The sequence below is a fragment of the Neopelma chrysocephalum genome, unplaced genomic scaffold (genome assembly GCF_003984885.1).
Source record: "Neopelma chrysocephalum unplaced genomic scaffold, ASM398488v2 Primary Assembly neopelma1_42b, whole genome shotgun sequence".
Lineage (NCBI taxonomy): Eukaryota > Metazoa > Chordata > Aves > Passeriformes > Pipridae > Neopelma > Neopelma chrysocephalum.
In genome coordinates this window covers 1934580-1957204 of record NW_020897701.1, presented here as the reverse complement: position 1 = coordinate 1957204, position 22625 = coordinate 1934580, and the positions used below count along the sequence as shown (strand labels likewise).

At 42.0% G+C, this 22625-nt stretch overlaps 1 protein-coding gene across 1 annotated transcript; it reads right to left on the bottom strand.

Moving 5' to 3' along the window:
• Window positions 1-626: 626 nt before the first annotated feature.
• On the bottom strand, window positions 627-21878 carry TMEM154 (transmembrane protein 154). The gene is made up of 6 exons (XM_027676915.1): window positions 21707-21878; window positions 13329-13640; window positions 11558-11585; window positions 10305-10390; window positions 8807-8867; window positions 627-4680 (listed from the first exon to the last, which is right to left on the bottom strand). The coding sequence occupies exons 1-6, from the start codon at window positions 21834-21836 to the stop codon at window positions 4665-4667; spliced, it is 633 nt and encodes a 210-aa protein (XP_027532716.1). The 5' UTR covers window positions 21837-21878; the 3' UTR covers window positions 627-4664.
• Window positions 21879-22625: the final 747 nt, after the last annotated feature.

Sequence of the window (22625 nt, the reverse complement as noted above, 5' to 3'; positions counted from 1 at the left end):
TAGCGTTTAACTGAAATAACCTGAGAAATGATTGATCATTAAGGAAGGATGGCAACAATCACCCAAGGACAAATCATGGGGGTATTCATCACTTTCTCTGGAGTCAGAATTGTTCTATTGATATAGAAAATCTAAAACACCCTAACAAAAAATATAATGAAATATAAAGCAGCTTTTTTTTTTTTTTTTTTTTTTTTAGGTTTAGGTAAAATTAATTTCAAGGCACTTCTATAATTTGAAAAGACTAGTGCACTAGCCTTTAGGCTTTTTTTTCCTGAAATTTGGAGAGCTGATGACAGTAAGATATCTATGTACCACATACAGCTGTGTAGGTCTTCTAAGGCCGGAGTAATCTTGACATCAATAACAAGTAATTAGCACCCATTGACTTGAGTGGATTAGCAGGGTTATGGGAAAAAGAGAACCTAAAAGAGAACACTAAAAACTCTATAAACCTTTATTGGAACAAGTTCTTTAAAATCTCAAACTCTTGTATACAATTAAGTAATATTGTGACTTTCAAATATTTACATGACAAAATAATTTGGAACAGCTCTTTGATAAAACAGTTGAATATACAGTAATTTCATATCAGAAAGTTAACAAAAGTTGATTTTATAGCCTTCCAATGGGTTTAGCGTAACAAATCTCAGAGCAAGAGTTATCTATGAATCTATAACTTATGACTGCATAGAAACTAAAAAGAATATTCCTTTTTGCTGAGGTTACTCTTAGGGTTATGTTCTTTGCAAGTGCAAGACTCTTATGGAATTAATTAACTGCTGGCAATGTCAGTAGCCTTATGTTTGAAATATTACGGAGGAGTTATTTCTATTTTGTTACGATACTGATTTTTAACACATGTAGGAAAGATGTTGCCTAATTACCCTTCTTATTATCCATGTATTTCTCAAAAAAATCCTCCTTTGGATGTGTAGCTTTTCTGCCTTCTGCAGAACAAAAAGGCCTCACACTGTAAATTAGATGTCAAATTGCCTTGAAGTGCTGGATAAGTACTGAAATAATTGAGGAAAATGGAAGAAGAGGTAACAGTTCCTTAGGGATCATCACATTTGCTAAACATTTTAGAACAATACGCAGTGGAAGAGATTTTCTGTTTGCACGCTTTTTCCTAATTTCTACTGAGGGATGATAATTTGAGTTATAAGTTGCCAGTAGATGTTGCAAGAGGATGGATTGGCTCAGATCAGGCTGACAATGAGGACATTACAGCAGAGGCCTAAATATTGCGTAGTGTATAGCGATAATAAAATAATTTTTAAAACCTGATGATATCTTATCTGCTGTCTGGTTGTCCTTCCTTTTGTTTTGTGGGTTAGAGGACCTGACTATGTGCATCATTTAGGGAAAATTAGGGTGCCTCAACCAAAGATGTCAAGTTAATATTCATGAACTGGAATATTAGAATGTTTTGGTTTACTAATGTAGGAGAGAAGTTATCTAAGTCCCCTGCAATTCAATTCACCTACAAGATTAAAATACTGGGACAAAAGGGTGCAAAAGGAGATGACCAGGAACTGATGACAAGTGTAAAACAAACAGGAGTGCAAGGGGCTCACAGGCAAGCAGAAGAGAGAAATACTGAATGGGGTCAGGGAAGAGAGGGGCCAAGGTAGCACCCAGGCTGAAGCTGAGCCCATGAACCCGTTGTCTGCAGAAAGTAACCAGAGTGAGTGGGTGCTGGGCAATGGCCATGGCAAATGCAGAAGTCAATGTGAAAATGACGATCAAAGAAAGAGACTGGTGGGATGAAACGGGGCAGTGCAGAGCCAGGCTGAGGTATCAGATGAATGAATGACCCCCTCCATAGTTAAAGGCTGGGGAGGAAGAACAATGATGTAAAAACGTTTAGGGAAAACAGAAATACTAAAAATCATATTTGTCTGGTATGGAGGCAACCTGTTAGCATTATCCATAACTATACTGAAAGGCAAAGTACTTGGCCAAGGAACTGCCCAAAGCATTGCTTTGTATTTTTAAATGCCTAGAAAGTACCTGAAGAAGAAAATAAATTCCCTAGCATGTCAGATTTTAGAGAGGGTAAATGACATACCCTGGATAATCATTAAGCTCTAACTGAGACATAAGTTCTGGGCAAAATTTATTTTAAAGTTTGATATAGAGATTGATTAATCATGAACACCAGAATAAGAATTCATGCTTATTGGCATGAGTTTACAGAATATAATTCACTCAAGGTAAACTTAAAAAATAAAATATATAAGTGAAACCAAATCTCTGAGAAACTGACTTGGAACTGTGCAGCATTTTATCTGGCAGAAGGACCACCTAGAATTAATATTAATCCCAAACCATCAACATGCACAACACAGGCTCTTATCAAATGCCACAGCAGAGTGAGGTAGTGCATTGTGCTATCATTGATGTGTGGCTAGGACAGGATGATGGATCATCATCATGTCAGAACTGAGTTATGCCAAACAATGTCACCTTTGGGGGTCGGTTAATTTTCAAAAGCAAAAAAATAAAATACAAAAGGCAAAGACTCCTTTTTGTCCCAGCTGTGCATCAGCTCTCTGCAGGGAGAAGGTGGTGGATGTTGGACATGGAGCTGTATGGGCTGGAGCAAGGTAGGGTGAGAGTCACAGGTGGACACTGGGGAACTGCTGGGTCCCCACTGACTGCCCTCCAACCACACATCTGGTAATGGTCCCAAAATACATCTTTTTATCTTGTACCATTAAAGAAATGTTCTCTGTTTTGGGCATCCTCAGGTTACTGCTTTGCAAACTGTAGGAAGGCTGAGCATAACATATTTTTCTGTTGGAAAAAAGTTGCTAACAAAGCTGCTACTGAAAAATATCTACTACTGTTTTTTAAAATTTTCTGAATTTCAATCTTCCACTTTTTTTTCCCCTGCATTATTTTAAACCAATATTCTACAGAATGAGTTTGCTGTCAGGAAATAGTGGAAATGTTTTTAAAAGAAAAAAGTTGTTAGACTGAGCTTAAAACACTTTTTTCAAAGTTAAAAACCATCCAAGCAGGGAAAATCTATTTACCATTACTCATCAATTAAATCCAACATTTGTAATAAATAGTTTTGGACAATGATGAAGTCTTTTATTCTTTGAGGAAATTACTGATCAAGTCACATTCAGTAATGAATGAATGTTGTTTGCTGTAAACATTCTTTTCTTCTATATTGTGACACGTCCTTTATTATTCACAAAGCTGAACCATCCTCTGTATTTGTCAGCTGTTAGCGACACTTAGAAGCCATCCCAGAGGCTTGGGGCATTTGTTTTCTCTCTTTGATCAAGATATGCGTGATAACTTATTAGTGAGTTATTTGCAGGCAAACTAAAACTGATCATATTAAACATGTATTGAGTGGGAAGGCACTCTATATTTAAATAGAAGATGAGGATAGGTAGGATATGATAGGGTAGGGTATAAGATATGGTAGGATGTGAATTTGCTTTTTTAAACAAGGCAAAGGAAGCTTTGCATGGACATGGATCCGCTTTTATGTGTTACATATTTAAACTACATCCCTAAGAGACTTGCTATAGAAAATCAATGGACACAGTTGTAACATTTATATTCCCACCCTGAGGTATCCCAGGAGTCTGATTTTTTTTCAGTGTAATTAAAGGTGACCAGGCACACTTAGAAGTCCATGTCTTTCAGATATTGCAAGCTCAATTTTCAACAACAGAAGCAGCAGAAAATGTACTGCATCTGAAAACCTCGACCACGTAGTCACGCATAACACATACTCATCTAAACGTGTTTGGTGTCAGTACTGAATTGTTCAATTTTTCAAGCTCGCTTATTTAAAAAAAAAAAATGTTTTCAAGTTGAATATTCCTGAAGTAGGTGGTTAGAGAACAGCCCTTGGCAGGGAGGAGACTTACATAGAGAGAGCTAGCCCAGGGCACTCATCTGTGGAGATAATGAACTGAAAGGCAATCTCAAAATAATAGTTTTCACTTCTCCGATGCCTTTAATTTGAAAACCAAAAAACATACTACAGACAGAGTCCATGCCCTTGCCGGGCTGCAGTCACTTCTGGCTATTCCTTTGAGAGACTTCTCAGCTGCTCTCTCTGTCCTCAGAGGTGGTCTGTCAGTCCTAGCCTGGTACCTCCCCAGCAGATGCTCTGTGCAAATCAGTGCACCATTCAGAAAATGCAAATTGAAAAATAAACATTGCATAGGTATGAGCTTCACATCCACAAAGCCAGGGCTGTCCAGAATTATGGACATGGAAACAAACACCCTTGAAAAACAAAACAAAGAAACCCACCGAACTTTGAACAGAAGTGGTTTTAAGTGCTGCACAATACAAAACTGCAGAATGAGACAGAATCATGAACTATTTTGAGAACTTGGGGGTGGGGGGGAAGAGGTTTCTTTTGATTTGTGAGGAATGTAATTGCAGAAAGAATTTAAATCAGTCTCTAATCTTGCCACTGTGCTTTTCTTTTTTTCTTTTCTTTTCTTCCTTCTCCTTGGTGATGTTTCCTTTCTGAAGACCAAAAATAGCAGGACACAACCAAAGCGTTTGCTTGTCTGGCCTTTTGAGATTAATTATACTTAAATCCAGTTCTTCCAATATCTGGGGGATGGTTAGCTTGTGTACTGCTTCCCTTTAGCCAGTTCTTTGCTGTTCTGACTTCATGATTCACCATCACTGTGTACACACAGGAAAGAAAAAAACACACCAGTGTCATGCTGTTGGGTTAGTTGTCTCAGCAGGAAATAATATGAAAAAGTATCTCTGGAGTCCACATGAAGGTGTTACCAGAAAATAAATCTGTCAGTCATGCAACAGATGAACAGACTCCATTTGTAGTGTTGGATGCTGGCAGCAAGGGCTGCTCTGATTTCTCTGATGGTTAGTGGCTGCCCAGCACAGCCTGTCTCCTGCTCCGAGGCCTCTTTCCACAGGTGAGGATAACCTTCTATAAATAGAATTTTTGTATTACATCTGACCTCATAACCGGTGTATTTTCTCTTTGTCCCACTGCTTTCTGCCCAGCTAGTTTGTTCCCTAGCTCTTTCTTAATAATGTTCTTAATAATGTTCATGCCAACATTAAAAATGAGACATCTTTTATCGGCTGACTGGATTTCAGTCAGCATTAACAGCAGAGTTTTAAACCACTTTTGAAGCTAAAAGAGCCACTCATAATATTTTACATGTTTTTTTAACTCCCTTGTCAAACTGAGGCACATCCTAGGAAGGCAGTACTTCTTTCTGTACTAACTTATTACCCACCTAGAACATCTCTCCATAAGAAAGACTCACACTTTTCAGATAGAAAGACTAGGAGGGTGCCGAGCAGTACCCAAGGCAAACAAAACCTCTCAGGAGGTGTGATAAAGCATAAGGGGATTGCTTGTACTCCACATCCTACAACAACCCATGCTGTGACGGGGACAGGCTGTGCTGGGGGAAGTAAAGGTCCCTGGAGCAGAGATTGGTCTTGTACCCTCTTGTGCACCACAGGAGAATCAACCCTTGCCTGCTGGCCCTGCTCCCACTGCCTGCTCCCTCCTGCATGGACAGGATGGGAGCCCTGGCCCCAGGGAGGCTGGGGAGGTTTCTGTGCTCAGGCACAATCAGGATTTTAGCACTAGGTTTCAAAGCCGAGACACATTATTTCAAATATATATTTTGAAAAATTTATATAATTTTTGAAAACGTATACATATGTTTGTAACTTAGCTTACATGCAAGGTAGGTGATGTCCACCTACCAAGGAGCCTGGACTGTCATCTATTATGTATGGCCAGACTTCGCGAACGAAGATTTTGGGAAAGGTCTTTTACCTTTCCAGCCTGCGCAATGGATTTTTTAGGTGAGACACAGCCTGTGCTGAACTGAGCCCACCCTTTAATCCTAAGGTTCATCTGCCGGGGCCAAGCAAGCTTGGACAATGGCAGTGAGGTCCTCAGGACGTAGGTTTGTTTAGAGTGACCTTCTCTTAGATGGATGGCCTCACAGGGCTAACAAGCTCCATCTGCCCAGGGGAGAATCCCTGACCGGGAATCGAACCCGGGCCGCGGCGGTGAGAGTGCCGCATCCTAACCACTAGACCACCAGTGCACAAATGTGCAGCCTTGATGCTCATGAGTACAAATTTTGTTATAGTAATAGCTTTGTTTCATTTTACTTCATAGTCTTTCACTTTCCTTGCTCAAAATAGCTGCTGAAAACATCTATTTATCTGTATGTAGTTCTCTTTCTGACATTATTTATTCATCTAAGCATTTGATCAGGAAAACCAGCAGATATTGGTCTGATAGGGTTCAGTTGCAGGAATAAACAGGAATCAGGTTTTTTTCATCGTTTACCCAGAAATCCCAGCACTTCAGATACCTTTTCTCATTGAAATAAAGCATATTTCAAAATTTCATGTGTAACGAAATTTGCAGAATTAGCTTGGACTTAAGGGAAACACTCAGTTTGGAAATATTTTACCACCACAGGGTTCTGTTCTTCAAACTTTTAAAAACTTTTATATTAAAAAGTCACTTACTCTGAAAGATAGTTTTGGAACAACTGAAAATGTCAAAATGTAACTATTGAAATGGTTAGTCTCATATAGTTTCAAAAGTATATCACAGTCAGTCACAGTTCAAAACATTTGGGTCTTGATGAATTTCCCCACAGCATCTTTATGAAGCACAGAAACAACACAGCCATCTCTGTTCAGTGAGGCCTTGAGATGTTTCCCATACTGAAATATCATCAATAAAATCTAAAAGAGAAATTACCATAATTTGAGAAGAATTTTGCCCAAACAAAGCAGTCTTTCAGAATCTGAAATTGAATCTAATAATCTCACACTTTGTATTCAACTAATATCCTTTGTCTGAGCAGCTCTGAATGTTTTAGAGATAAATTTCCTATTTTTATTTGCATTTTTTTGCCTTTCCACAATTTCTCTATAGTCTGATTCTCAGGTACCACTCACAAGAAAACATACTTAAATGACGTGTGTGGCTTCACTCTGACTGAAGCATATTTGTCTGAACAGGGTTGCTTTTTTACATCAAGGCTTAAGCCTCACTATATTATTCTGAAGTGACAATAACTCCATTTTACAGGTGAAGAATTTGAGGTAAGGTGTAGTCTAAAGATGCCTTTTGACAGCCAAGAGCAAAAACACCTCATTCTGATGGGGTTAATGGAAATCCAGTACAAAAGCACTTTAGCAAGGATGATATTTAAAATGCCAGCTCAAACTGGTATGTCATGATGATTTTTTTCTGAAAATTAACTGTTTAAGTTTTGGAAAGTAAACTTAATGCTAAGGTTGGTGTGCCTAAAAAGCCTTTTAGAGTATGACTGACTTTTGCTGGTGTTAGCATATGACTCAAGCATGCTTTGTCCTATACTCCCTGCTATAGTCAGTGGAATGCTCAGCAAATCTGCTTTTAGAGAACCACTGTGCAGCTGCCTCTCCTTAACAATTTTCCCCCTCTGAGTTATCGTTTAGAGGCAGGAAGGGAAGACACAGATGGCTAGCAAATCCAGGATCTTTTCCAGCTGCTCAGGGTAGAATTAATGTGCTTGCTTGCATCTGGAACTTAGGATCTAAGTCTTTTTTTAAACAAAACTAAACTAAAGCAAACACCTCACAGCACAACAATGATGATTTCTCTTGCAACAGGTGTAGGCAGAAACCTTTTAAATACAAATGGCTGCACTGGAAAAGCCCCATCCAAAAGGTCCCCTGAAACTGCAGCTTTGGAGCAACTGAGTTGCAAACTCTCCAGCAGTGGTGATTTAACATCCCTGCTATTTCATTTCTGAGCAAGAAAACTCAGGGAAGAGGACTAGGATATTATGAGAGTCCACAGTGGGAGGTGCAGTTCTGCCAGAGAGACATATTTATCTTAATTATCTGGTGCCATGGGAAGCAGAAGACCCAGGTCCCCTTCCTGCCACCTGTCCCTGCTCCTGGCTTTGCCTGATTGCATCACTGCTTCCACTGCACTGGGGATTTTCTTGGCACATAGGATAGTTTACTTGTTTGTTATCATAACCTGGCACAGAGGAGCTGCTTTGCCCACTACCCAAAACGCAGCTGCAACACAAGGGTGCGGGCAAGGGCAATGTACAGCCTCTTGTTTCCAGGTGGAAATAGAATTTTTAATTAGGGAAAACGGGAGTTTGAGAGGGGTTTAGGAGTTCTGGCCAAAATACTGAGGAAACCAGCCAGGAAGATTTTGAGTTTACAAGCTCTCAGAATTGCAGTTTTGCAGCCCTCTGGGATCTCTGCTTGTACTATGAGCTAGTGCCAGCTCGGGGGGAGTGCTGCACCAGGGCACTGGGAAGGTCCTTTAGGTTTCTCTGGGGTCAGACAAGTCCCTGTCTGGCAAGTCACAGCTCCAGCCAAAACATCTGGCAGTGGTTCTCAGGGACCTATAGGCACCAGACAGCAAAGGGGAACTGGGTGCCTGCACTGGTGAAGAGTGCCAAGGAAGCTATGCTGAATGCTTGTATTAACACCTTGGGAAACTGTGATTAAAGTCTGATCAGCAAGTGAAACTCCCTCTGTGGCATCTTGTTTTCTGCCTTGCACCAGTTTACAACTGCAAGATTATTTAGGGTTGCAATTTACTGGCAGAGACCTTTTTAGAAATGAGTGTCAAGCCTTTTGTTTAAGTTGAAGTCAAAGTCCCTATATATAAAATCTTTAAAATTGACATAGACCAAAGAATGACTCTGTAATTACATACAAAAAATAGATTATTTTAGAGTGACATTGACTGTATTTCTTCAAATAATATAATGAATTAAAGTACCTTGGGTTGGCAATTGATTCTTTTTCTTCTTCTCTTACAGTAGGCAAACATTCACAGTCAGCTGAAAAACGGTAAGAAACAAGACCATAGTTACTCTTGGCAATTCTTCTACATGTATTTCAAAAAAGCATCAGTTTTTATCATGCAGTCTCTCTAAAATATAGATCTGTGGATACACTTCTGCACTGTTTTATCTGCACAGACCCCATAGCATAAATGTTACACATTTTAAATCCTCCTTCCTTTTGATAAGTGTTGCCAGAATTTCTTTATTACATATATTTCAGTTATTTATGTATACCTATACAAATTAACTATTTTTGATGACTGCTTCCCTACAAACTGCCATGGGTAGGGTTGTTTGTTAATCTTCCATTGCTTATAGTTGCACCTGTGCTTTATAGGAGAGCTGGGAATTTGGGACTGGAGTTTAGGATACACTAACACACACACACACAAGTATATTTGTTCCCTTCTCTCCACAAAATTTTAAAAAATATTTTACAACACTGTTGTCCTGTGTAGTACGCTTAATGTGTCTCTTTCACTATTGCCATGTTTTCCACTGGAGCTTACAGACCTCAAAGGTCAAAACCCCATCACGTGGAGTGCTGTGCTAATGCAAAGAAATACTCCAAAGAGTTTTATGTCCTGAAAAACAAAGCATCCCTCATAGGTCAGGCAAATGAGCCATTTGCATATAAGGCAAGGAACCAGGAATGAAAAAAATATCAGTGTTTCAGCATTTCCTAGTCAGTGAAAAGCTGTTCGGGGTTCAAAATCAGGCCTCGGTTAATTCATGCCTTACCAAAGATCCGCATTTTTTGAGGAGAGCCTTGAAGGAGAATGCAGGGCCCTTCAGGATTTTGACTGGGAGATTACAGTTGGGAGGAAAATGAGCGGGAAAATGCAAGATACTTAGAGAGAACAGAGAAGGGAGCTGAAGATGCTGCTGCTGGTAGTTACTGAAGATTCTAATTGCTCCATGGGCTGATAGACTTGCAAGAGAGGGGAAGGATGTATTCATAGGTTCCTGACAGCAGCTTTAAGTAAATGGTGGTCTGAGCTACAAACAAATGCATATTTCTCCTAGAATACCACAATGTGGAGCACAAAACTGTAGAAATTCTGAAGACTGAAAGGACGAGGTGCTTCATAGAAATTAATATTTAACATTAAAAATGTGTATTTAAAAATATAAATACCCCTCACAGCTATATATGTGTTTAATAGAAATGTCTACTAGAAGCTGAAAACATTTATGAGATTCCACCACATGTTAAAAATAAACTCCCACACAAACCAAAATACTCCTCTGAAAAATTCTACCCCTGACATTTGTGCAGTTATTTTAGTAGGAGGGAGCCAAGATCACAACTAAAAATGTTGTAGGAAAAGCAGTGACATGCATACAAAACACCTTACGTTGATTTTCTACACATGGGATCTACGTCAGCTAGCAAGAGAGGGAGAATGGAGTAGAGGGGTTACCGTGTACCATTTTTGTTCATGCTGTTCATCCATTTATCAAGCTCTTCCATTTCTATCTCCATAACAGAGGGCGTGTCTTCTTCAAAAATAGGACTTGAAAGAAGAGAGGGGGAAGAAAAGCATTACACAAAATGTTAATTTGTACAATTTACAATGTAGTAATTTTGTATGACTCTTTCATAATTCCAGACACATGTATTATCTGTGGAAAGCCATCTGAGGAGATGTCCACCCAACGGGTTTGAACCAAACAGCTGCAAACAGATGCAAGAGAGCAACGCTGAGATGCTGGTCCTGGGCAGAGGTAGGGGGGGCTGAGACATAACACGCAGAGGGACTCAGTGCAGCCTGAGGTGTGCCAGAGCACAAGATCACTGCAGCTTCTTGAAAACTGTCCCTGCTGTAAATAGAAAACTAAAAAATAAGATAGTTTGTCTCTGCTCTGCTGGAACACATGGCAAAAGTCCCATTGCTCCAGTGATAAAATCAGAAGGCCTAATGTTTCATCATAGCTGTGACTGACATTTGCAGTGACTTCGAAAGGAAAGGTCATGAGTAGAGTAACTGCATTTATTTAAATACCTCCACTTAGCTTCCTTTTTCTTATCATTCCTTCAGTCATAAGATAGAAAAAATACTTTTCAGCAAAAAACTCTTTTTTCCTTCCTAGATCCAATTTATGAACTTTCAGCATTGACTAGCAAAATGGAGCTCAATAAAAGGTAACAATGAAAATTATCACCCTGAAAGAGCCACACAGCTTTTGGCTTGTTTTTCCAGCATCTAAGGCATTGCTCCCATGGCAGCCAGGTGAGCCTTTCTGCCTCACCTCTGAGTGAGAAGACAAACTTGAAAAACAGGGGAGCAAGACACAGAGCTTATTCTGAACAGTAAAAGCCCATGATGAGCCTGGGAGCTGATCCCCTTTGCTCCTGGGGTACCTCGTGCGTCTGGTGGCTGATGGAGCAGGAGGTGCCTAGAGCAGGTGCAGCAGGGGCTGCAGGCTATGGGTGCCTGTGCAGCAGTGCTCGCCTCAGTCACCGCATCTCGTCCTGCTCTACTCTTACACCTTCAGCCAGGTACTGAAGTCACACTTTAGCCACCTGTAGAGATAGTTAGCTGGTGCAATTGATGGCAAAACGTAATGGTGTTTAGTGTATGGTAAAATTAAAACAGGTGGTGAAGGTGACAAAACCCATAATGTCCTGTTAGAATAAAATTTAAAAAAAAATTAAAAAGAGAGATATTCATAAAATTTACCTTTTCACATTTTCACTTCCCAGCTCATCTGGAAAAGAAGAAAGTTGGTGTTCATAGTTCTGCATGATATATACTTCTTTGTATATACAAGGTCTAGACTGCAAGCAAGCCTTGAATAGTGTCAGGTAAAACAGGTTGCATTTTCAAAAGTCATGAAAACTAAATTGTAGATGAAAGACAAAATATCTCATCCTGTTTGTAATTTTCAGAGGAACCCATTATTTTTAATCTTGAACACACTAGCAGCTCATTATTAGCTCAGCCATGCTGGGAGGAAGCCAAGTGTCAGTGCTGCAGTGGGTGGGACAGGGCAGATGCATGCTTCCCTGAGCAAAACAGATGTCATGAGGGAAATGGTACCCTGAAAAGGAACCACTTCTGCAAAAATATTGTTTACGGGAGGCATTGGGACATTTTTCTACAGATTACACACAGGCAATCCAGCTCTATCTGGAGACTCTGGGAGGCACTCATGGAGAGAAGAAGAGGGGGTTGGACTTGCATGGCAGATTAAATCTCAGTCAGGCAAATGAAGCTGAACTAGCCAGATGTCAAAAGGGATCTAAAGCTACTTATGATCCCAAGACAAAGTAAAGATGGGGGGGAAATGGTGTAACAGATAAATAACTTTCCCTCCAGGAACCGAGTGGCTGAAAAGCCTGTCTTAAATTGGCTTATTTTTAATTCATTTTTGCCAATGGGTGCTGATACCTCCCAGTTGTTCCAGTACTCCTGCATTTCCTGACTGCAGGGCCACACAAAAACTACAGAGCCATCTGCCCAAGCCTTGAGGATACTCCAAGCTCCCAGCTCCAAGCAGTAGGCACAGGGCAAGAGAACCCAGGATTGTGTTCCTGAAAGGCACCACATTTCCTATCTCTCTGAAGTGTGTACCTGCACCTCAAATCATCCAGAAACAGGTAGGCAACTAGATGCCTGGTTGTGAATTCAGTTCTTTAGAGGGAGATGCAGTGATAAGGCAAATGCAGCCTAAAAACACCCCAAAAAATTTATTTAAAATCTGTGTTGAAAATGTTGAACTGTCTGCAGGCTGAGGAGCTTACAGCTGTACTCTGGCTCTGTAGAGACACTGATACAACCATTTCAGGACTTTACTTACCAGATGTGTGGTTTTAATATGACACTTCAGTTTGTTTTCTGTGGCTTGACACTCCAAGTTACCACTGTCTTTGCTAAGAGATGAAGGCACCTTCCTGAAGCACTGCTCACCCTACCACAGCACCCAGGCACTCTGACCATGGGATTCCTAGCTCATTTACTGTGATGTTTTCATAGCAGCCACTATCCTATGGGATTGGGATCCCTTAAAATTGTTCCTTAAAATGGTGTTGCTTGTTCTTATTTTATTGAAGCTCCAAGCAGCTTTACCTTGTGGGCAGTATAGGCAATAGAAGCATTAATTTCACTTTGCATGAAGTTATTGAGCATAAAGAGAGAATAAGCATTTGCAGTCACACAGTTACATCCCTAAGTGTTCTAAGCATTGCCAGGAGCTGGAGCTCAGTGCCATGGCTCCCATGGGTATGCAGCAGGAGCAGGAGGTGCGAAGAAGGAGAATTAGCTCCTGCCCAAGTAGAGGTGTGTGCCCAGGTACTGCTACCAAGGAGGATCCTTCTCCTATCTGTCAAACGTGCAACTACAATCAGAGAAGAACATCCTAAATGTGGCATTACAGGCCTCCAAATAACATTTTGTTAATGTTGAGTATCTCCTAAAAATATTCTTTTGATGCACAAGAAGACAAATTTACCTTGCTTAGACTTTTTCCTTTTATGATGTATTACAAAAAATGTGATCAATAAAATCAGCAGGACCAGCAGCACGACAGGGACAACATATATCAAGATAGACTGTTCTGCTGCTTCTAGGCTGTTCTCATCATTTACAGCATTCGGTTCACTACTTGAAGTACTTTCTGTTCCAAAGCTGCTTTCAGTAGCGCTTGTCGTGACAAGTACTGTCTCATGGTCATTCACGGTTGAAGAACCCATAGCAGCAGAAGATGTTACTGCAACAGTGGGTAATGTCAATGGTCCATCTCCTGATCCATCATTTTCAGGGCCTGTCAAATACAGGAGGACAACTTAACATTTAATGCGTTTCATTAGTATTATCAGTGAGTCACAGTGTACAGCTTGAGTATTTACTTTCCATTTCATGTCTTTAAAAAATTAGCAGATGCCCCATACACACAGATTTGAAGTCTTGGGCATCAGATGTAAAATTAGATCACAAATTTATCACAAAATCTTACCAGTTGTGACTATGTTCTTCAGCTGGTTTTTACTGGGACAAGTCAGCATGCGTGGTCTGTCTGTACAAAGCTGCCTTGCACAAACAGACTTCTTTTCCTGCAGGTTGACATCCGGCCTTGCTCACATATAAAATTATTTTGCTTCTCAGTAAACCACACCAGCCTGTTTTGCTCCTCAGTCTTGGCACATACATCCCTCCCCTCACCCAAGGAGTTAGGTACTCCCTTCAAGGAGACCATTATCCCTGGTTCACTAATTCCTTTGGTTCACGTATCTCCCTGTTTCTGTGCCTTTCTCAAATTTTTTAAGTTTGTCTCACTGTGAAAAACAGAATTGCTGAAAGGAAGTCTGAAGGATGCAGAAGCTGCTGACTTCCACTTATGCCTGGGCTAGAAGAGGTGGTAGTGACACAGGGACGTTACTGGGTACAGATGCAATTAACTGTTCCTTTGTCTGATCCTACAGGCTGGCTGAAAGAGCAGATGGTAAAGCATTAATGCTGATTATTCCTCATAAATGCTAAGGCTGGGTGTTTTGGACCTCAGTTTTGGTTTTGGTTTCATTTATCATGCATTTTGCAAGTGGCTAAAATTGGCTATATTGGTAATAGTGAAACAAGTGCTTTTTTGAGGCTAATTAAGAATCTGTATTGACTGTCACAGAGTGTAAAGCTTAAAACAAGTATAGCAAATTATGGGCAGGAATCAGTCCTTAGATAAATTACGATAGCATGCTTCCTAATGCGAAGCCTTCAATAATTTTCTTAGCATGAAATTAAATGATGGGGTTTTTGTGTTATCTGCCCTTTCAGATACAATGCTGGCACAGTGCAGGTCTCATTTTATGCAATAAAGCCGGATGGGATTTCATGACTTTCGCAATGACATGCTTTTCCTCATTCTTGTAAAGTGCTGGGCAGCCATAGTTTCCACTAGAGTTAGCAAGAGCTTAAGGTTTTCAGCACCTCAGTGCTGGCATTTCCAATCTCACAGGACTGGAACCAAAAGTACTTAGCATTTTGAATGCATTTGTAAACACATTAATCTTCATAATGGCCCTGAGAGATGAGCAGTTATCATCTCCATTTTACAAATGAGAAATCAGAAGGACAGGGATGCTGTCCTTCCAAGGGACGCCAAGTGAGAGAGGAAAACTGGGATTAGAGCGCTATCTCTTGCTTAATCCACTCTGCAGCATCTCCTCTCTCCCATCAGATTTGTCTCAAAGAGGAGATGAGTATTTAATGAGACTGTATTTCAGTTTCACATGAAAAAAATTATTTGGGTGTGACAGCAGTGTTCTATCTAGATTTTTATGCTGTGCATATCACACAGGCACCTGACTGTTTTATTCTTTCCTAAAAACTAGGATAGAATTTGAATACTCAATAAAGAATATCTAATACTTGTATATAGTATTTAGTACTGTGAAGGTCACCAGACTACTGCACCACAATAGGACAATGAAAATGATAGCTCTTCAGTCGCAAAGCACTTTGTATCTATAGTCTCTCTGTTGCTTTCTTCTGTATTTATTATTTCAATCAAGAGTGAAACACTATCTCTGCCTCCCTTGCAGGTAATGACCCCTTATGCGTGTGCTCCTCCACCCCTTTCCGTGATCTGCTAGCAGTCCTTAATCCTATCGCAGAGAACAGGAGGGAGAGCTTCTCTCCCTTATTAGTTTGGCCATTTGACTTTTCTTTCCCAAGTTTATAGTTCCTAGTGCCTGCAGCCACTCCATTTGGATTGCTGCTGTGCAGAGCAGAGAGGTAGCACTAGAGATGTCTGTGCCACAGACCGTGGTGTGATAGACCGTGCCACTGGCAGAGCTGATGGCCCACTACAGCCTCACCGAACCTCTTCAATGACCTTGCTTATTTTCTTCCTTTAGCCATCGTCCTTGAAAACCATTGCCTGACACATTTGATACATTGAGAGGGACAAGCCTGTTGCTTAAAATAGTACGAATGTGAAAGGGTGTGGAGAACATACCTTGTTTCTCGTTTACGCTTAGGGTTAAAATGAATTTTTCAAATGTCTAAAGCATGGTGTGGCTTTAAAGCAAAGCAAACAGTCACACCTCATTAACTGCAGTGCTAAAGCTTCAGCTGCAGAGTATGCTGTGCTTGATTTCCGAGACTTTTCCAATATCTCTGGTATTTTTCCTGGTTTTGAGCTATGAAGCAGACTTCAAATCATTTTTCTCTGTGTGAAATAGAATTACCTTTTCTAGTCTCTAGGCAAAGAAAATGGCAAATCAGAGGAAGTGACCTTGCTGCCACGTACTTTTGTTCACTTTGCATAATTCCAGGGACAAAACAGCATTTGTCCGGGAATACCATTTCCTCTTACAGAGATCTTTTCTCTGAGTGAATTAAATACGTCTTTCAGCAGAAGGGCAGCCAATTGCAGAATGTTCTTGCAAGGATATTGCTCTTATTTCCTGCATTTTACCTGCTGCCTCAACATATCTCCCTACCCTGTCACCTCTGAGGACCAGAGCTCGGACCTGAGGGATGCCCTACCTGTCACACGGCAGTTGCTCTCACTCTCAGGCCACCCATACATCACACTTTTTACACAGTAGGAGAGCACAACCTGCACCAGGGTTGGCCTGGTGGCTTGCACCATGAAAGTATTTATACCTCCAGTTTGGCAGGCAGAGACAGGCTCAGGCCTCCCGCACAGCTGCAGGTCTTGCCACAGCCAACTGCCCAGGCCCCATGAGACCCACGTGGCTGGCCTCAAGAGAGCTGCTGTTTTTCACAGTGTTTCAGTTTGAAGTGCTCAAAATAGCGAGTGGGCTGTGTTGCAGCTGTTTTGTAGGGTGAATGAAAGCTGGGTATTGCAAGGTTTGGAGCAGGGCAGAATCACATCTGAAAGCTGGAGATTTTGTGAGATGCTATTCAAATGTTTTCTCCATGCCAGATGTGCAGTGGTAATTCATACCATGAACTGTCTTGTTAGCTGTGCTGGGGTTTCATCTTGCAGAGATCTATTGCCTCCCTGCAAATGGGAATCTGACCATAACATAACATAACATAACATAACATATCAGGATGGAAAACCAAGGCCAAAGGAGTGCAACAAGCAGCAAGTCACAAATGATCATGTACATATCTTCTTGACTTTGCAAAGCCCATGCCCTTTCTCTTGCTGAGCTCAGCCTCATGCTGTTGGCTACAGTCCAACATCCATACTCATCCCTCTGCACAGCTTGTCCAAGGAGCATGTCCTCATACAACAACTGCGTCAGCTTCACTTTTGTCTGAACTGCCTGGGGCATAAATGCTGGTGACTTCTTCCCATATTGAGGGAAGTGGATGGGAACACACCACAGCTTCAGACCAGCCTGTATTGTCACTTTCCATGTTTTCAAGAGCAGAAGAAAGAGGGGCTGGCATGCAGCTGCATCCCACCCTGATGGGGAGGTGGGCACAGGTGGGACTGGAAGCTAAGAAGCTGGAGCCAGAAGTTAAGAAGTCCTCAGGTTTCCACTCTCGAGGTATTAGAGGATCTAGTCCTCAAGGGACCAAAATGTCTGAGCAAGCACTAGCAGCATCTCAGAATAAGTTCAATTAATAGTTCTTAAAAATTTTGAAAAAGCTATGTCCCTATATATACCATGGTATAAGGTGTTATTCAGTATTCTCTACTTCAAAAATATGCTTGGATCACTGATGGTCTTTGCTTGAGTTTTGGAGGTGCTCTCAAACCTGCTTTTTATGGGAGACAGAGGGAGTTGAATATACCAAGTGGCTTTACAGATTGGAGTCCAAAATAACACATCTCAGTCAAACAACACTTCTGTTGTTGAAGCATTTCTTCCTCTGAGGTTTGTGCTGGAGCACTCAGAGGAGATGATATGAGCTTCCTGATTAAGTAAGCAGGCAAACAGGTTTCTGAATTCAGTTGGATGCAAGGCAAAGGAAAATGGCAAAGGAAAATAGCCATCAGTCAGCACATTTGGTTCTGTTGTAAAACTGAACCTGCTGCCTTACCATCAGACTCAAGGACTGGGGTCTCTGAAGGGAATTTTTCAAATTACCCTACAGTATCTACTTACAGAATAAAAAGGAATGGGGTAGAAAGAAAGCAAGAGCTGTGCCACTGGGATAGCCAGGCTTACTAGTTTGAAAGGAAAATTTTTGTCCCATAAGCTATAAAAATGCAGTGAAAGGAATACCCACGAGAAGATGATAGAACAAGAAAAGGCTATAAAACTGGTATGAAGTTACCACATCCTATATCACTCTGCTCTACACACACATTCCTTCTGTTGGTATAGTCATACCACTCCATATGATCCGTATGATCCTCTCCCATACTGCTTGGCTCATCCCTGCAGTGTTCCTCTCCCACATTTGAGATTGCTGTAAGAAGGGCTGTTCCTTGCCATGGCCAGGGCTTGCCCAGATGCCTGTTGAGGCAGGTCTCGCCTGTCAGTCTGGCTGGAAGAGGAATCCTTAAAAGCCTGCAGGCAAGCTGTTGGGTGCGTATGCTGTTCTGATGAGGGAGCACAGGCATTTCAGGATGGCTAATCTGTAGACAAGATCCTATTAAAACGAGGTGCTTAGAAAGCGTTATCTAGGTATAACTTGGAAGAGGAAACAACTGTTTAAGCTCATTTATAGATGATGGAAACTGCTTTTCCTCACTGTATTTTCATCCAGCTGAAGTGCTGCACTAACTGCTGATATTGCAAATTCAGGCACGCGTCTTAGTGTAGTGTCATTTCTCATCCCCAGTACTAAAGGTTTTCCAGACCAATTTATGCATTTAGTTGCTTCTACTTAGTCTCGTGGCCTTCTAGCACTGCATTTATGATACCCGTGCAACCTCACTGTGACGTAAATCTTTTACTGCTCCTTGCTCTCAGGAGGACTCTGAAATTAAAGATTCAAAAGCTCCGGAGGCTTTCCAGCTATCATAAAATCTTGTGATGGAAAAGAGACTGGTGCTACTGACTGAAATTTAGTATAGAGTCTTGCTGATGTAAATGAGAGATTTTCTGAAATGCCCCTGAAGCACTTGAATAAAACACAGTGAATGTTTGTGTATGCGGATAAAAGGGAGGAATGGGAGTAAACAGGTAGGAAGAATTGATGTGTTCAGTAGAAAGGATCTGCTTTTTAGAGGACTGCACTTTGGAAAGACAGTATGTAACAAATCCTCATTTCTTATATTTTTACTTTTACAGAAAATTTCAGCAGGAGACTCTAATGGGTTCAAACCTATTCTTGAGTTCATTACTCTAGGAGGAAACAGGTCAAAACTGCCTGAGAGATCTTGGCTTTTTAGGGACTTAAACTAAAAGGCACTGCTCTGCAAAGGCAAGAGTCGCTGCCTGTGCTCATGGTACAAGCTGCTGAATATCTGGACCTTTGACAGCTCAAAACAATAGCACAATAGACACAGTCTTGGTGATCTTACAGGTTTTACTGTTCCTCTCTCTCACACATTTCTTGCTCCCCATGTCAGACTGCTTATGCTGCAATTTCCCATGCATTTCACTGAACAAAGTGGGAGATGGCATACCCTGAGAAATGACTGTAGGGTCAGAGCCTGTTCCTATAAGCTATAGTAAGGGTCTAAATGCTTGTTACTAGGGTCAGCACACACACCTAGGTAGGTGTATAGGGCTGTTGCAAGGCTGAGCCAGTGAGCACCATCACCTACAGTAGAGATAGCCACTGTCACCTGTAGGGCTTTCTGGCTGCATTAAAGCCAGGGAAAGGGAACTGGTGCAAATCCCGATGTTCCTTCAGTATGGAGTCATGAGAAGGCCAGCACCCAGAGCTGAGACCTCAGGAGTGCACTTAGAGCTACCGGATTAGAGTAATTGTAGCATAGACAGGAGAAAACCATCCATAAAGCATAATCCAAATGGCAAGGCTAACAAGGCTCTGGCATGGTATGGGAATAGGATTTATAAAGGCTTTAATCTGTCTATGCTGCAAGATTTAATCATACTCTGTTTGCCTATTTTGTAAATGGTATTTAGACAGCAGACCACTTTAAAGGTGAGGACTGTGTCTGGTAAATTGTAGAGTTCCCTTACAATTCCTGTCCTGTTGATCTGTGAGCAAGGAGGATTGAAAGCAAAGGATCTCCCTGGGAGGCTACCCTCAGTGAAGGGGCTCTTGACCCACCAGTGCCTCTGGGGTACCTAAGCCCTACAAAAACTGTTCCTCCACCAGTTCAATTTCCCCCCGAAGGCCCAAGTTCACAACTTCCCCCTCCCACCTCCCACCCTTGCAGTTGGAGTACTCCCCCAGTACATTTTGAGGCTGGTTGCATAAGCAAAAGATGCCTTTGTATGGGGAGCAAAGGTGGGTGTTCTCCTCCCATTCCCCAGCTGCTGCAGGCTGGCTCCGGAAAGTCAGGGCTGATGGGCCTTGGGGAGGGTTCTGACAGGACTGACTCACTCCTGAATAGGAACCATTCCAAAAATAACCAGAATTTAAAAGGGGAAGTACTGATAGGAAGCCTCTGAAGGCAGGCAGGGTGTGGGCTGGGGCACCTGACATCTGCCCTGTGCTTCAAGCACCCTTTAATGCCCATGGCAAAGAAGGGCAGGGAGGCTGAGGGGACTGGGGACTAAGGCATCCCTCCACCCTGGGGAGGTGGTGATGAAATAGTATTGATCAGTACCCTGCACATGAACTAAGGAAGCAGGAGCCTGATCACACTGCATCTCCTGCGTTGTGCTCCTCCTTTTCCCTGAGACCTCCGTTTTGCTCTGCCCATGGCAGGATTTTTGTTCCTCTGATCGCTTTAGTTCTGAGCTATGTATGTTCAATGCTTGCAGCATATTTTCCTAATGTGTCTGCAATGCAGCAGAGCTGTAGTAACACAATGAAGACCAAACCATTTTATACCTCACTTAGCTCACTCCTACAGCTGAGCAAGACTCCTAAGCGCAAGCAGCTCAGCAGCACACAGGGAATCTGCAGCCCAGCTTTACACCCTGCTTATAGTACTGGTTTCCAGGGGAAAAGTAGCCACACCAAACCACCTATTACAGAAATGCATTTTAAAACCTTAATAGAAGAAGTCCAGTGATGGCTGAGAGTGACCATCCTCTCTCCCTGCTTTCCACAGAGGCAGCAAACACTTCTAGTCCATACTGAGGCACTTTGGCAGGGATTTGTTTGACACTGAAAGGCTTGTAAGCACCACCTGTCAAGGTTTCACTAAAAGACCTGCCTGTCATGTGCAGTCCCTGGCTGCCAAAATGCCAGTGGAACCAACAAGAGCCTCTACAAGCCCAGCACCACCCAGCATTTTGTCACAAGTGGCTTTTCACTCATGGTTCTTCCCTTCGGAAGGTCAGGACCTAAATCCATGCTGCCGGACACTTTGTTCTGCAGCTGAGAATTCAAAATATTTGTCTCCGGAACTGGCTGTTCTTTTGTTAAACCAGTTTGAGTGCACTGGGACTGCGGAAATTGTCAGTCAGCTTTTGAATGGAAGCAGTGCTCTGTCTTTAACTTTACTGTTAAATGCTGGTAGTATTGGGTGTGGGATTTAAAAATTTCAACAAGTAACTAAAATTGGAAGCAAAATGCCTGGTGGCTCAACATGGAAGCTCCAATTCCCTACACAACTGCAATTTAGGAAATGTAGGAATTGTAGGATTAGGTTGCTGCTGTTTGGGGTTAGGTCTAACGAGAAAAAATCAAACCTTCAAAGAAGACAGGCAGCTTTAAGCAGAGAGGGTAAACAAAGCAAAAAGCAGCAGAGAGCAAGTCCCCACAGATCTTCTCCCCGTGCTTAGCTTGGAGGGTGTTGCCCTCCAACTCGGTCCCATCGCTGCAGGCATAAAACGCGGTCCCACCTCGGCAGGCAAAAGGCGCTTTTTTACTCACCATTTCCAAAAGATCCTCCAGCCAGCGACAGGGCAGAGAGCAGGGTGATAAGGCTGGGGTTTCGCATGCTGCCCTGGCAGTGCTCCCACCTGAGGGGTGCTCCGGCAGGCTCCCTGCTGCACCCAAACATCTACATTTCCTGCTTCCTGCCGAGGTGCATCTGAGCTGCATTTCTTCAGGAGATGGACTCTCTTTGATGGGTTTTAGGAAGTGATGTAATTCCGTCTGGGCCTGTCAAGCAAGCAATGATTGCAAAAGAAAAAGAAGAAAAAAAAAAACCAGAAGTTGCACTTCAAGCACGAACTTGGCTGAAGCACCTTTATTCTGTAGATGAGAGAGCTCCTGCTCTCCTCCACTCCTTTCACGCCCGACTTTAGTACCTTCTGTCTTCATCTATGCACAGTACCACAGGGACAGACATCATACAAATACAAATCAGACACAAAATTTCATTGTTGTGAGTTAGCAGGAAGGTTTTATCTCACTTTTCAAGGTGGTTGAGCAAGCAAATTTCAAAAGTGCCTCCTCTCTTGCCTTGCTTTTCAAGCATGGTAGGACACTGAGTGCATTTATGACCCTAAAAAGGAACCCCAAGTGGAGCGTCTCTAGCAAATGGGATGAATTGCTTTCTCTCTTAGCAGCCTGTAACTGGTATTCTGGACTGGTTTGTACCAAGGAAGAGGACAAAGCAGAAAACCATATCATTTTTTTTTTGTTAGGAGCAGGTGGCTTGGCTGGAAAGTGCTTAGACACTGGTGTGACAATGGTTACAGATGACAGGAGACAGAAGGTCTCAGGTCCCACCAGGGTGCACTACCTGGCACGGGGGTCCACAGTCACAGTTGACGGAGTGGCAAGAGGCAGGTAATTCTGCCTCCCTTCCTTATTCATCTTGATTTTCACTCCTCCTGGCAGTCTC